The sequence below is a fragment of the Marmota monax genome, unplaced genomic scaffold (assembly GCF_021218885.2).
Source record: "Marmota monax isolate L192 unplaced genomic scaffold, Marmota_monax_Labrador192_F-V1.1 WCK01_AAM20220418_F8-fsc01434, whole genome shotgun sequence".
In the NCBI taxonomy this organism is placed as follows: domain Eukaryota; kingdom Metazoa; phylum Chordata; class Mammalia; order Rodentia; family Sciuridae; genus Marmota; species Marmota monax.
This window is the reverse complement of record NW_026693584.1, coordinates 43,326-57,871: the sequence shown is the minus strand read 5'-3', so window position 1 is coordinate 57,871 and position 14,546 is coordinate 43,326. Positions and strand designations below refer to the sequence as shown.

The 14,546-nt window shown below is 57.1% G+C and overlaps 1 protein-coding gene across 1 annotated transcript in view; it reads right to left on the bottom strand.

The window, feature by feature from the left end:
- Positions 1–566: 566 nt before the first annotated feature.
- Positions 567–14,546, bottom strand: part of LOC124102861 (cGMP-specific 3',5'-cyclic phosphodiesterase-like) — a gene marked incomplete at its 5' end in the record, with an annotated part of 56,052 nt that continues 42,072 nt past the window's right edge. The window contains 5 exons of the mRNA XM_046459290.1: positions 567–4,296; positions 6,557–6,640; positions 7,235–7,309; positions 12,104–12,167; positions 14,273–14,350. Of these exons, the coding sequence (XP_046315246.1) occupies positions 4,159–4,296; positions 6,557–6,640; positions 7,235–7,309; positions 12,104–12,167; positions 14,273–14,350 (439 nt within the window). The remainder of the gene's footprint in view (positions 4,297–6,556; positions 6,641–7,234; positions 7,310–12,103; positions 12,168–14,272; positions 14,351–14,546) is intronic.

Below are 14,546 nucleotides of genomic sequence, written 5' to 3'. Positions count from 1 at the left end.
TACCCACTTTCCCTACTTATTCTCCTTAAATCCTCTTCCTGCCTGCCTGCCCTCCCTCATAGTTTTTTTTCTCTTCTTTTTTCTACCCAAAACGTTCTCATCCCTTCTTTATGGCCAGGAAGGAAGACACCTGGAAACCGTGCCCTCTCGTGGCCCTTAGGGGAAGCCATTTGTCCCCTGGAGGCACGGACTTCCCCCAGCTTTGACCCAGGAGCAGCCTGGACAGGCCACCTGGGGCCTGTCCAGCAGGCAGTAAGGGGGGTAGGGTCCTCGGCCAGCAGCACTGACATGGTGTCACCCACTCACAGGTGAACCTGAACGGGATGCCAGGTTGTGTACACCTGGCTGTGCTCAGAGGGCAGCGAGGCCCTGCCCGGAGGAGGGCCACGCTGGGAGGAGGGCAGGCGAGGTCAGGGGGCCAAGCCACGCCTTTCCTCCCCGTGGGACCTGGGTGGGCGCCATCTCGGTGTCTCAAACCCCTGGGCCGACTTCCCCCGCCCAAGACCCAAAGTCCCCTTCAGTCTGTGACTGGAAAGACCCCAGGTCCCCTGACAACCACACGGCACTCATGGACCAGTTCATTCTTTATTTTGCAAAGCAGGGCAACTGGAGGAAGCAGATGGGAGGGTCTGCACAGTGCAGGAGCCTCCCTGGCCGGCTGGTGGCCTCACAGCTGCCAGAGGTGGTGAGTGGCACAGAAGAGCCACTGGGTGGCTCAGGGGTGGGAGAGGACAGTGACCAAGATTACAAAGCTAAACATGAGGTACACAGTGACTCCCTCGTCCTAGTATAAAAATAGTGTCAGAAACTATATATTTGTTCAGATATAGTGAAAAGGCCTAAGGTACAAACAGGCAGGGGCAGTGGCTGTGGGACTCGGGCTCCTCTCCCAAGCTGCAGGACCAATCCACAGTTTTACGATCCCATGGCTTCCGGCTACATTCAAGGACGTGTCCACGGGGGCCTTCGGAGGTGTGGGAGGGCCCCCTGAGCAGAGGTCGGCACTGCCCAGTTCACAGCCGCGACAGCCTGGCCAGCGCGGGGGCAGACGCTGCTCTTGCCTGGCTGCTCCCCAGGCTGTCACAGGACGAGGACGCAGGACACGCACTGAAGGGCCCTGCGCAGGCCTGGGGTGAGGAAAAGCCCGGGCACGGGAGGAGTGACGGGCCCTGTGGTGTCCCTTCCTACCCGGGCACAGGCTCAGCCCGACACACCTCCTTCCGAGCCACCCCCGCAGGCCGCAGGAGAGGACGGCGGCCGCTGCGTCTGATTCAGTCCTGTTGAAACACAGCAGGAGCCAGAGCCTGGGCCGCTCTGGGCCAGGTGTGCCCTGTGCCACCTGCCGAGGGAAAGGCACTGCACCGGCAGGAGCTGGGGACGCAGCTCCCTCCAGGGACCTGGCTCCAGACTGCTCCCCCAGCTCCAGCACCGCTCACAGGGAGACCGCCCACCGATGGTGGCCAGGAGCTGGTCTGTGCCCAGGTGAGGCGTTTAGGGGACCGGCAGGGGAGCAGTGCGTCCTTGGCTTCTCCATCTTGGAAACGCAAGTGAGAAGGACCTGTGGGCTGAGGCCTGTGGCACGGGGGGGCTGTGTCCTTGCCCTCCCCAGGCTCAGGGCAAGTGCGCCCTGAATGCACGCGGGCGGTGCCTGCAATGCCAGGGCTCGAGAATAGGGGGAGGAGCTTCACAGACACCCTTGGCCCCGCCAGTAAAGCTCGGGACTGCTCGGCTGACCCCGAGGCGGAGTGGCATCACCCTGCTCTGCTGTGACCAACCAACCCAGCAACCACGAATACAGGGTGGGGTGAGGGGGACTGTTTCTGTCTCCAGCCTGAAGATCCTGGACAGGAAACTTTCACAGAAGAAAAACTGATCTGTGCCCTGCCCCCAGGCAGCAGTCCCCATCTGCCACTGGTTCCCACCAGTGGGGACGCGGAGCCAGGACGTGCCCTGCAGACACAGGGGTGCCTCGGAGCTGCAGTGTCGGCAGCGACATGGAGCCTGGCCCTGCCTAACTTCCTTCACGGTCCAAACCAGTGACACAAAATAAGCTGCTATCTAAGAACAAACCAACGCCTAAGCTGAATGCATCTCCTTCTTGTTGAAACACACATCCAAACCCTCCACGCAGAATCGGCGTTGTCTCGCGGCACACGCCAGAGGGGCCTGAGCACACTGCCCGAGAGTGGGCGGCTCTGTATTTTGGCATAACAGGTGTGTGATGAAGCTTGTCAGAGAGTCTACCCTAGAGAATCATGCACGCGTGCACAGGTGCGTTCAGTGTGCAGACACGACGATTGCTGGTGAGTCTGTGTAATTCACACTCCAGTGCCACCAAGAGGCAATGTTAGATTTCACCTGTGACATGAAATAAAACATTCTGAAGGTCCAGGTCCGCAACACCAGCTAGAGCTCCCTGGACGCGCCTCACAGTGCAGTGATGGCCACACTTTATCCTGCCTCTTCTCTGGACTTGAATGGCAGGAATAGAGCCGGGGGCTCACACATACACACACACACACACACACACACGCACGCACAGCACTAAGGGGAACACGCTGAGTTTTAGGGCGTTAGAGGATGTGAACAGGAGTCAAGAGCACTGAAAGACCTTGAGGCCGCGGCACACCCACACCCAGGGCTCCTGTCCACCTTAGTGACAGCTACCCAGAGCAGACACTTCCCCTCCCTGTAAGAAAGTGGGAGGGTGTGCTGCGGGTCACGGGAGGTGCTCAGAGCTCCCGTCGGGGCAGGAGCATGCAGAGGAGAAGAGACCAGGTGGTGAGAGCCGCCCTGGCTGGAAGGGACCCACTGGGGGCGACTGTGGGTGGGGTGTGGTGGAGGAGGTGGGTCATGGGGCTGCCCCAAGGGTGCTTCTCCACCACGGCCCCTGCCCCCTTCCCAGCTGCAGGGAGATAAGTGCCTCCTCTACCAGGCTCAGGGCAGCGAAGCGGTCACCACGGACTGAACCCGGAGCTCCTTTCTGTGGTCCTCGTCAGCTGTTCTGGTCACAGCAAACCTGACTAACGCAGGTGGACGCTGACAGGCCAAGTCTCTCCTCCTGCTCCCCCCAGATCCAAAGGTCTCCGCACGCATGGGGCAGAGTTCCTCTCGGGTGCCACCTGCTCCACTGTCCACTCCCCCAACGCTGGGCCAGCGGGAACTCAGGGGCACGCTGAGGTGGGCTCAAACCCCAGGAGGGTGTGCACTGACTGGGAGCTGCAGGGCCACCCGCACTGCGGGCCGAGGGCAGTGCCCAGGCCTCGTGCTCAGGCCCTGCTCGCCTTGTGAGCTGACCGCAGCTTCTCAGCCGCGGTGCTCCTGACCTCACTGGGCGGAGGCGCCCTTCCTGCTCCCTCAGCTCTGCCCACAGCTCCGGATCAGAGCCCTGCTGCCGACACAGTCCAACTCTCCTCCAGGGTCCACCTGACAGACTGAAGGAAGAGAGACGGAGCTCCGTCCTGGAGCCCGGTGTCCCTCCAGGTCAGCGCTCCAACAATCACGTTGGGATCTAGGTGTGGTTTGGAAGGACGTGGAAGAGGACAAGATTATTTTCAAAAGTTCAGATTTCAAAACTGCTTCTCAGCAGGACCTCCCACGGCATGTGTTTGGCTGGTGGTGGAATGGGGCTTCTCCGCTGACCTGCTGACCCCTGCAGGTGAGACGGGCGGCCCTTGCTGGGGGTCCTGGGGGGATGGCCAAGCCCCACCCCCATTCTTTCACAAAGCAGCAGGTCAGTGGATGCATTTTCCTTGCGATGCGGCCTCACACTCTTTCCACCTGAGCAGACCCTTGTTCCTCCTAACCCCACCTGGCCCCCAGCAGGCCCACCAGGGCTCACACACTGTCCTCCCGGCCTCTTGAGACAAGCAAGACTCCCAACCACGGGAGCCGGTTCTCATAAACCCAGGCAGGAAGCAGCGGCAGAGCGGCACCCACACCCCCCAGCACACACAGCCCCACCTGGCCGTGGGCTTCCCGCGGCACAGACATGCCCAGAACCTGTGGAAACGTCCCCTGAAAACACGTCATGGTGCTCTCGAAAGCCGTGCAGAAACAAGAACACAGCAGTGGCCAAGTGTGGACGGTCTGCTCGGCGCACAGTGGGCTGGGGCTCCCAGAGGTGCCTCGGAGTCTCCACGCCGCGCCAACAGCCCCTCAGTTCCGCTTGGCCTGGCCGCTCTCCCCGTTGACCAGCGTCTTCTCCTGCTGCTCTGCCAGGGCCTGCCACTTCTGCCTGTTCCTCTGGCAGCCCTCCAGCAAGGGCCGGCAGTCCTCCGACACGTGGGTCAGGGCCTGGAGAGGAAGAGAGGAAGCAGGTGGAAGGACGCAGGCCGCAGCCCGCCCAGGCCACGCTCCACTCCTCTCGGGAGCCTGGCCTTCCCACGTGGACAACACACAGGGACCTCAGGAGGGAGTCCCCCGCAGCACCGAGGTGTGGAGGCTGGGCTGGGTGGGACCCGCTGTTTGGGGAACAGGGCTTGTTTCTGTGTGGTGCAGACGGCTTCGGGGGGTGACTAGCAGGCTTGCAGTGCTGAGAGGCGAGCCAAGTAGGAGTGACGCATCGCAGTTTCTTTGTCAGCCTACCCCATGTTGCTTAGAGGAAGGACTCTCCATGGTGGACCCAGATCATTTGCAGTGACTTTGCATGAAAGGTGACCTTGCTCAAGGACCAGGGCGGATCCGGGTTTAGGGTGGATCAGGGTTTAAGGCGGATGGGGGTTTAGGGCCTTCTGGGTTTAGGGCGGTTCCAGGTTTAAGGTGATTCCTGCTGGGAATAGGGCCTATCCTGCTGCCTCAGGCGCGCCCGCTCCTTGAGTTCCCGTTGAGTGCGGGATTCAGAGAGTATTTTGGGATACAGAGCCCAGTGGAGGTGTGGATTTTGCCCAGAACGTGCGTGTAGAGGGCCGGTGAGAGTTCGGGAATAAAGAATTGCTGTTTGAATCTACAAGGCTGTGAGTGGCTCGTGATTTTTTGCCCAGCCAGACTGCGGCATTGCAGAATGGCTTTATGCAAGGCACAGGGGATTTTCACCCAAGGCCATCGTCAGGGTCAGTTCTCACTCAGAGTGGCACCATGGTCTGCATTCAGCTGCAGCGATGTCATCGAGGAGGATTTCCTTGCAACAGACACACTGAATAGCACCGGTGACGGGGTTGGGGTGCTGTGTTGCTCTGGTGTGCCCACTAAAGACGCACAGAGACGGTCACAGCAGCCAGGAGGCGCTACGCCATGAGGCGCAGTCCCTGCTTGCAGGAGCAAGTGGGAAGCACACAGCCGTGCTCTGCCTCCAGCGACTCCCCACGTGGGGCCCGAGTGGCTGCTCCCTGCTGGTCCCTGCGGCAGAACATGCCACTCCTGTGGAAGCGGAGGTCACACGCTTCGCTTCACAGGGCGTTTTCAGGGCCGACTCGAACAGAGAAGGGGTCTCTGTATGTACATGATGCCCAGGGGACGACCCTGCAGAGGTGATCTGACACTACTCTCTCTACAAGGACTGAAAGGCCCAGACCCCCATTTGTATATTCAGCTGGGCCTCCACCAGCCGTGGGGAGGCGGCAGTCCTGCCGAGTGCCACGCCCAGTGCCTGGTGCTCCTGAGGACTGATAAGCAGGGAGGGCAGGCAGGAGAGGAGGGGCCGTGCCCGGTGCCCCTGGAGGGGCTCCCCTTCCTCTCCGGGCACCGCTTCCCTACTGTGTTCTCTGGATGGACCCCAGGTGTGGTTCAGGAGCCACCTGCCTGGGTGAAGAGTCCTTCTCCCTGGAAGACGAACTTTACAAACCCGGTCTCTGAATGCCAGAAACACCCTGGTCGGGGGTTTCCAGGACTCCCTGTTCTGGACGTGCTAGGGTAACTCCATGCTGAACGCTCCTTTCCCAAATAATCAAAGGCTAAAAGCAGTTTTCTGTTTGAACTTTGAAAGACGAAATCTTCTTTCTGTCCTTGGGTCATAGCATCTAAACTAGTCCACTGGGTATTGCGGGAGGGGGGAATCTCTTCACATGTGAACAGACAAATAAAAACCCCCAACTCCTAAAAGTCCAAATAGGCCAAGCCAGCAGGAGTGTGGGGACAGGAACCTGCACATCCTTAGACACTTCCTTCCCGTCCTCGGGGCAAGTTTCTTAAGATCACAATCACAGTGTGGCAGAGAGGAAAAGTCGAGGCAGCTTCCTCGTGGAGGCCCAGGTGTGGGGCAGAGAGCAGGAGAGCAGAGTGCAGGGCAGCTCCTCAGGACACTGCCACGCCCTACCCTCCCACACCCCTGAGGGGCCCCACACAGTAGGCGCCTGTGAGCTAGCACGCAGTGGGAACCCTTGGGCCTGCACACAGTGGGCCTTTAAGCTGAATGAAGTTTTTGAGAATAGCAAATACAAAATGTGTTCCCTGCTCCATGCAAACATATTTATCAGCAAAAGAAGCAAAGCTACTTTTTTTTCCCTTTTTTCTCGGTTTAGAACAAAAAGTATGTGCCTAGCGCCAATCTCTCGGATTTCTTCAGGCTTTAGTTCATGACATGCCTTAAGCCAGCACACCATGGGCTCCCCATAAATACCTCGTAGAGCTGCAGGCAGACGGCGTCGATGAACCCGACCTGCATGCTGGGGATCTTGTTCTTCTTCTCCCTGTTCATCAAATCCTGAAAACAGACACAAACAGGGGTGCATTTGTTTGCAGAACACAACAAAAGTGGGCTCTGAAAGATGAACTGGGCCAGCCTGGGAAGCCGGTGGCAGCCTCATGCACTCCCCACCCTGGGACGGACAAGACTGGGGAGGTTTGCAGGAGATGGACGCGGTGCGGGAAGCTTTTGTTGCTGGAGATCTGTGCCTCCAGTCCTGTTCCCTCTGGGAACCTCCTGACAGTAAAGAGCGCAACACATGTCCAGCAACAGCCGTCCACAACTGTGCCGCAGGTGGCAGGGCCCCACGCATCGTGACGCCAGGGCAGGTGCCAGGAGGGGCTGCAGGTGTGGCTCGCAGCCATGAAAACGTCGCAGAGCGGCACCTGCCTCACACAAGCGCCTGTGTCATCAGAAGCTACAGGGCCAGAGGGACACCTGGGGCGGAGCGTCTTCTCCTCACTTCTGCCTCCCGGGTGACACTCACACTTCTAACAGAACAAGTGCCGAGCAACAAAAGAGCACTGGGTCCCCCGGGGAAGACCTCACAGAAGCGTGAGAAAGCATGGTTCTGGGCCGCCCCAGGGCAGTGCCAGGAGGTGGGGTTCTTACGGTGGGCTCGATGTTGAGTTCCTTCCTCTCTCTGTCTCCTTGGTCAAAAAATTCAGTTGCTACCAGTTCTGCTATCTGAAACAAACAAAGGGCTGAGTTCAGGCAAGGAGAAGCACGTGAGTCTTTAAAACAGAGACCCTGGGTGGAGACCCCCCACCTGCCAGGTCTGTGTCTCACCGACACGATAACCAGAACCGCGCAGCGGTGAGCCCCGCAGACAGCACTGACTCACTGCGTGGGAGGCGCTCACAACCTTCTGTGATGAGCACTGAGAGCAAGGCGCCATTTCTGCTGGCCAGCGAGAGGCAGCCAGTGCCATGTGCAGGTGAGCAGCTCACTCAGCACCCGTTAGTCCAGGTGCCGCCAAGACTCAGCAGCAACAGGCCCCTTGATCACGGTGGTGGGTGGACGGTCCCTGCAGCTTCTTCTGACCTACACGTCCCCTCTCAGCTCTCCCCACAGTTTCTCCTTGCCTCGATGGACAACTGGTGGCTTATCCTGCAGTCTCGCAGTCGGGATGTGCAGATGCTCTCCCTGAGGCTGCTGGGTCTGGCCCCTGCATTTAGTTAGGGCCTGTGGTCGGGGGCCGGCCAGCGGAAATCAGTCTCAGTGGGGCTCCTTCGCGGCAGTGCTGTGCACTCCCACCAGTGGCTGCAGGAAGCCCAGGTGCTCCCGTCTGTGACGCTGGCAATCATTAATGATCTCTGCCTACATCCGTCAACTCAGGGCTGAGAAAGGGTGATGTTCAAAGCCGACATTCCCTTTTCCTTTATGAGTTAAAATAGGATAGAGGGAAGCTTCCCACGGCAATCGTGTAGTTATCCCAAGGCTCCCTACAGTTTTTAACCTATAAAAGAAAGGAGAAATGCCCGATTCCCCACTTCAAAAAAATAACCTGGCTCTCAAGATGACCACGGAAGGCTGTTTTCAGTATTTTTAGTGTTAATTTGAATTCGTGGGTTGGAATATAATTCTGCATTTCCATCCTGACTCCATGCTGGCACAGGGGCTCACTAAGCCGGGTCCTCTCCGGGGTCTTGGGGCCCCTTGTTGGTGTGAGGAGACGGTCTCCCACTCGTCCTGTGAGCCTCCTGGTGGTGCCAGGCCACCTCTGCGGCATGCAGCCTGCTCCTTAGCTGAGGGCTTGGAGGTCTCAGGCGGGACCCGGTCTGCTCACTGCACTCACCCTCAGGGGCCCGAGCTAGGAACACCTGGTTCAGAGAACATCTCCAACTCCAGTTCAGGACAAGAGGGTTTCTGCAAGCCTCAGTCTGTGCTGGAAATCCTAGCTCTTAACACTGGTGAAATTTCTTAATGCTCCTTTGTGCCACATGCCCACGCTGTGTCAATACAGAACTGCCACCGATGATGCACCACCCAGGGCTCCCTACGGTCTTTTCTGGTGGTAGGGTTTAATGTCCCTTAGAATGAATCAGCACTTCCTAGGACTAAACATCAAGTTTGTTTCCTTTATGTCCAAGATTTCATGATTTAAAAAATACACTCAATTTTGTTTCACAGTCAGGAAAACTGCTAGCACGTCCAAGTCTAACCTACGCGACAGGCCGTGGTGGAGCTCTGGGCTCGGACTCTGGCTAGACACACCCCTTTCACTGTCCTTCTGTGGGAAGTCACTCACTTCCCTTTGTGGATAAACCTGTTTTTAATATAAACATTTACATAATACAGATATTCACATGTTGCTCCTTCGTATGTAATTAGCGACATAACACGTTTTTTGTCCAGCTTGCTTTTTTCACACAAACATCTCTCTCTGTACTCTTCACAGAGATGACCCTCATTTCTATGACATGCGTGGGTCTGTGTGGGATGGGCCGTGGTCTATTGAGTCATTGCTGATGAGTGTGTGGGCTGCTTCTCTGCTGTTCCCAACAGCCGTGAATAAGCACTTCCATGCTCTCCCCGGAGTCTTTGGGATAAGATGCCAGAAGCAGTGCCCAACAGGCTCCAGTCTGAATACTCCTCGAGGCTGCGACTCGGAGCCCTCAGTGTCCCCCAGCTGCCCCGACTGAGCATGCTACAAAACTCCGGGATGTTTGTCAACCTGTGGATTCCGCGATGGGGGAGAAGCTGTGTGGATCCCAAGGGGATGGTTGGCGTAGCAGCAGATGCCCACAGCTGTGTGTCACCACCCCGCTGAGACAGAAGGTGCCCAGGAGGCTCCCGTCGTCCTCTGCTCTTCTCTCCCTCCCTCCAGAAGCACACGGCCACTCCCACAGGCCAGCCTGCCTGTGCTAGAACTTCCTGTGAATGGCACTGGGCTGTGCCCCTTGGTGTGGCACGTTCCCGAGTCATCTGTGACCCTCCTGAATGGCACAGAACCCCCCAGTACGAGGGGTACACTGCCACACGCTGACCCACTCTCCTGGGTGGACGTTCCGGCTCCCTCCAGGGTCTGGCTGTCGGGAACAGCACCGGCCCGGGGTTCCGTGCAGGCCTGCTGGGTTGGTGTAGTTTTAACTCAGTTTCTCTTATGACTCAAAGGAGAAGTCGTTCCCGGTAGGAAAGCCACCACCTTGTGTTCGCATCTCTGGCTCATTTTTCCACAGGGTCGTTGGCATCTTTCTTCTGCCCTTAGCTCTTTGTCTGTTGCGGATATTAACGGTCAGGTACACGGGCAGTTGTCCTCCGTGTCTGTGCCTGGAGTCTGTGGGGGCACAGGCTTCCTCTTTGTGGGGCTGACTCTGTTGGTTGGGTCCTTTGCTTTTGTGCACCCTGAGCCTGTCCCACAGGTGCCCACCAGGTGTTTAGAACTCACGTGGGCTGATTCTCTGCTGAAGATCCTGGCTTCACCTGGAGTCCACATGTGTGCACTGGACCCCGTCCTGTCTCCCTCCCCTGGTCATTCGCTCAGCCCACACTATTGAGTAAAAGCTCTTTCCTATATTTGGAGTGTTATTTGTTATACAGTGAACACTGTGCAATTCTGGACCATCTACGGTTCTCCTGTGTTCTGCTGATCTGCCACCCAAACCACTTGTGATTATAGACTTTGTAGTACTGTTTCCATATCAGAACACCAACACCTCATTGCTTCACCTTTTCAGAAATTTTGGGTGTCTTTTTGCTTTTTACTCCCTCCTAAATAAATTTTAAAATCATTTTTTTCTAGCTTGAGAACAAAAATTTAATAGCCTAAAATCTGTAAATTGGCTTAAAGAGAGAGAAACGATACCTTTCTACTGATTTTTTTCTCTTAAGAACATGCTACACCTTCTCATTTATATCAGTCTCATCTTCTGCTTTAGCAACACAAAATGTTTTCTAATTTCTTTCATATAGTTTTTGCAAGTTTTGTCTATCCTTAGGTATTTAATACTTTTATTTACTCTTCCCCGTCACAGAGGCTTCTCTTCTACTTTATCTTATAACTGATTTGCTCATTTAGCCTGCCCACTGTTTATTTTGGGCTTGCCAGATATAGTTTTACCTGCAAGTGGAGATAGTTTACTTCTTTATTTGTAATTCTTATGATTCTTTATTACTTTTGCTTATTTAATTCCATTGGCTACTTGCTCCAACACAAAGTCTCACTTTTTTTCTCTCTTGGGGTAAATCACGATTTATTCTTTAAGGCAGTGTCAGTTTGGTAATCCCGACACGTGCCATGCCATCTCTGTGGGTGTGACCTCGTGTTCTTGTCCCCTGGTTCTGACGTGGTGGAGGTTTCTGTCGACAGTCACGGCACTCACAGGGTTGCGGGCTTAGCTCCGAGAACAAAGGAGTCGGGAAGAGAAGGGCCGCCGCAGTCGGCAGAGCTGCTGGACAGCTCCAGGCCAGCTCCACCCTGCAGACCGCCCATACCGTGGACCAGGCCAGCACTGCCATCCAGCCCTCAAAACCAGCTCCACTGGACAGACGGCACGCAGGTCCAGGGCGTAGCTGAGGAGGCCCAAGGCAGGTGGAGGGTGCTCTCCGCGGGCCTCTGTGAGTACACCAGCCTCCTCCCCAGCCTTCTCTCTGGTAGCTCCCAATAGTTTTTCTTTTTATTTTATAAAAACAAATTTCCTTTCTTATTTTTTTTCCTACAATGAAACAATAGGTAGTTTCATGCAGAAGACAGACCCCGTCTTCCACTTCCCTCCTGTTTGGAAACAGGCCTACAGTCCCATCTCACAAGGGCAGGGAGGTCGTGAGCACCGCCTGAGTGCCAGGGCCTGCCAGCCTCCTCACGTGGGGCGATTTCGTCTCTCTTCTCCGCAGGCTTCACTGCATGAGCCTGGGCTGCTGTGCCCATGACCGGCAGCTGGGCTGGACACACAGAAAGTCCACACCTTCCCTGGGGCACCAAGACTGCACACCCCGAGGGACTGAGCCACCACGCAGACAGCTCTGCATCCCAGTGGCTTCCCTGAGCCTCCTCCAGCCCTGAGAAAGAGCAAGGCAGTCAGGTCTCCCGAGGAAGGAGCTCCTGGCCGGTGCTTCCTGACATCCGTTCAGCACTCCCACGTCTACCAGCCCCAGGAACGTGGACACTCCACTTGCTAAGCCCACTTAGAGCAGAGAGTAGCCTAGTAAGCCAACCTAAGAAAATTACTTTCCTTCTAATTTTCGATCTTATTAAAAGGATGTGCTGAAAAAATCCCCAGGTGAGCCCAAATAGTGCTGAGACTAAGCCTTCCCAGGAGCTGGCTTGGCTATGCGTTAACTAGATGCTCTTTCCTGACCTATCAGATACCAAGTACAAGTGAATCTCCTGCAAATGACAGGCTTCCCTGCTCAGTCATCGGCTTTAACAGTGCCGGAGCCAGGGAAGCGGGCCGGAGCACGGCTGCGAAGACGGCCTCAGGAACCGGCTGCCCCGGTGCTGACATTTCAGTTACTCTTCATCACCACTAAGGCACGTACCCGTTGCTGGATGGGCCAGGGTTTTGTGATTGCAGAAAGATCGCAGGCCGTCATCAGCATTGCTCTGCAAGGCAAGAGACAGACTCCTGTTTCCCTTCACATGAACTCGACCCTGCACCCAGCACACAGAGGCCACGCAAGGCCCTCCCCCAGGAACGGCAGAGCAGGGCTCACATGGAAGCTGGCCGTGCTGGGTCCCAGCCCTAGACACTGCGTCCATCCTCCCTGCCCCGTCAGCCCCAGGGGCACAGAGAGAAGGGGTCCACCTCTGCAGAGAGCTTGCCAGTTCCTGCCACCGCCTCCACCAGGCAGCTACCCTCGGTGGCAGCATAAGGACAGCGCTTCCAACGGTTACCCGCCAAGAGTGACAGCAAGTTCTCTATCGTGAGTCAGGCGGTCCTAATTCTCTGGCTCCTTGTGGCTACCCTGAGCATGCTCAGCCACACACAGCCTCTGACAGACAGGCCCCACCTGGCAGGCGGAGGGGCAGGAGACGAGCTCTCAGGCCCACCATCATGCAGCCCCTGGAAGAGAGCTCTAGTGACCATGAGAACACTGCTGTGTCCAGAGTGTTCCCATGCTTGCTGCTGGACGGGCAAAGCCATCTCCTGCAGCAAGCACCACAGTGCAAGGCTCCTCTGTCCCTCTAGGCCTCGCAGGGTGCGGGGAGCTCACTACAGAGCACCCCTCTGTCCCTCTAGGCCTCGCAGGGTGCGGGGAGCTCACTACAGAGCACCCCTCTGTCCCTCTAGGCCTCGCAGGGTGCGGGGAGCTCACTACAGAGCACCCCTCTGTCCCTCTAGGCCTCGCAGGGTGCGGGGAGCTCACTACAGAACACCCCTCTGTCCCTCTAGGAATGTCAGGGTGCGGGGAGCTCACTACAGAGCACCCCTCTGTCCCTCTAGGCCTCGCAGGGTGCGGGAGCTCACTACAGAGCACCCCTCTGTCCCTCTAGGAATGGCAGGGTGCAGGGAGCTCACTGCAGAACACCCCTCTGTCCCTCTAGGAATGGCAGGGTGCGGGGAGCTCACTACAGAGCACCCCTCTGTCCCTCTAGGAATGCAGGGTGCAGGGAGCTCACTACAGAGCACCCCTCTGTCCCTCTAGGAATGGCAGGGTGCAGGGAGCTCACTACAGAACACCCCTCTGTCCCTCTAGGAATGGCAGGGTGCAGGGAGCTCACTACAGAGCACCCCTCTGTCCCTCTAGGCCTCGCAGGGTGCAGGGAGCTCACTACAGAGCACCCCTCTGTCCCTCTAGGCCTCGCAGGGTGCGGGGAGCTCACTACAGAGCACCCCTCTGTCCCTCTAGGAATGGCAGGGTGCGGGGAGCTCACTACAGAACACCCCTCTGTCCCTCTAGGAATGGCAGGGTGCAGGGAGCTCACTACAGAGCACCCCTCTGTCCCTCTAGGCCTCGCAGGGTGCGGGGAGCTCACTACAGAGCACCCCTCTGTCCCTCTAGGAATGGCAGGGTGCAGGGAGCTCACTGCAGAACACCCCTCTGTCCCTCTAGGAATGGCAGGGTGCGGGGAGCTCACTACAGAGCACCCCTCTGTCCCTCTAGGAATGTCAGGGTGCAGGGAGCTCACTGCAGAACACCCCTCTGTCCCTCTAGGAATGTCAGGGTGCAGGGAGCTCACTACAGAGCACCCCTCTGTCCCTCTAGGAATGGCAGGGTGCAGGGAGCTCACTGCAGAACACCCCTCTGTCCCTCTAGGAATGGCAGGGTGCAGGGAGCTCACTACAGAACACCCCTCTGTCCCTCTAGGCCTCGCAGGGTGCAGGGAGCTCACTACAGAGCACCCCTCTGTCCCTCTAGGCCTCGCAGGGTGCGGGGAGCTCACTACAGAGCACCCCTCTGTCCCTCTAGGCCTTGCAGGGTGCGGGGAGCTCACTACAGAGCACCCCTCTGTCCCTCTAGGAATGGCAGGGTGCAGGGAGCTCACTACAGAGCACCCCTCTGTCCCTCTAGGCCTCGCAGGGTGCGGGGAGCTCACTGCAGAACATGCCAACCTGAAACACCTCTTGCCTACCCACACCAGGCAGAAGATGGCACTCAATCCACCACAGAAAGCCAGTGCACCAGGGGTATTCAAGGCACCGAGGACCACAATCACCAAGGCCAGCCAGCACCGAGGCCTCCACAGATGGCGGGAGAATGACTCACAGAAACAACTCCTTCTGATGAGGGTCTTCCAGGTTGAATTGGTTCTTTCTTATGAGTTCAAAAAATTCCCCTCGCCTCCTTGAAATACAGAAAACATTAGGCAGTTATGAGGTCCCCTGCTCTCCCCCGTGACCTAGAGGGTCATGGATACACCTTCCCTCCTATGGCCCAGGAGACCACCATCTGAAAAGACTTGATTCCTCACTTTCCCTCTGCTCGCGTGGTTTTGGTGGAAGGTTAAACTTCACCTGGTTTTTAACCACAAAGAGCAGTC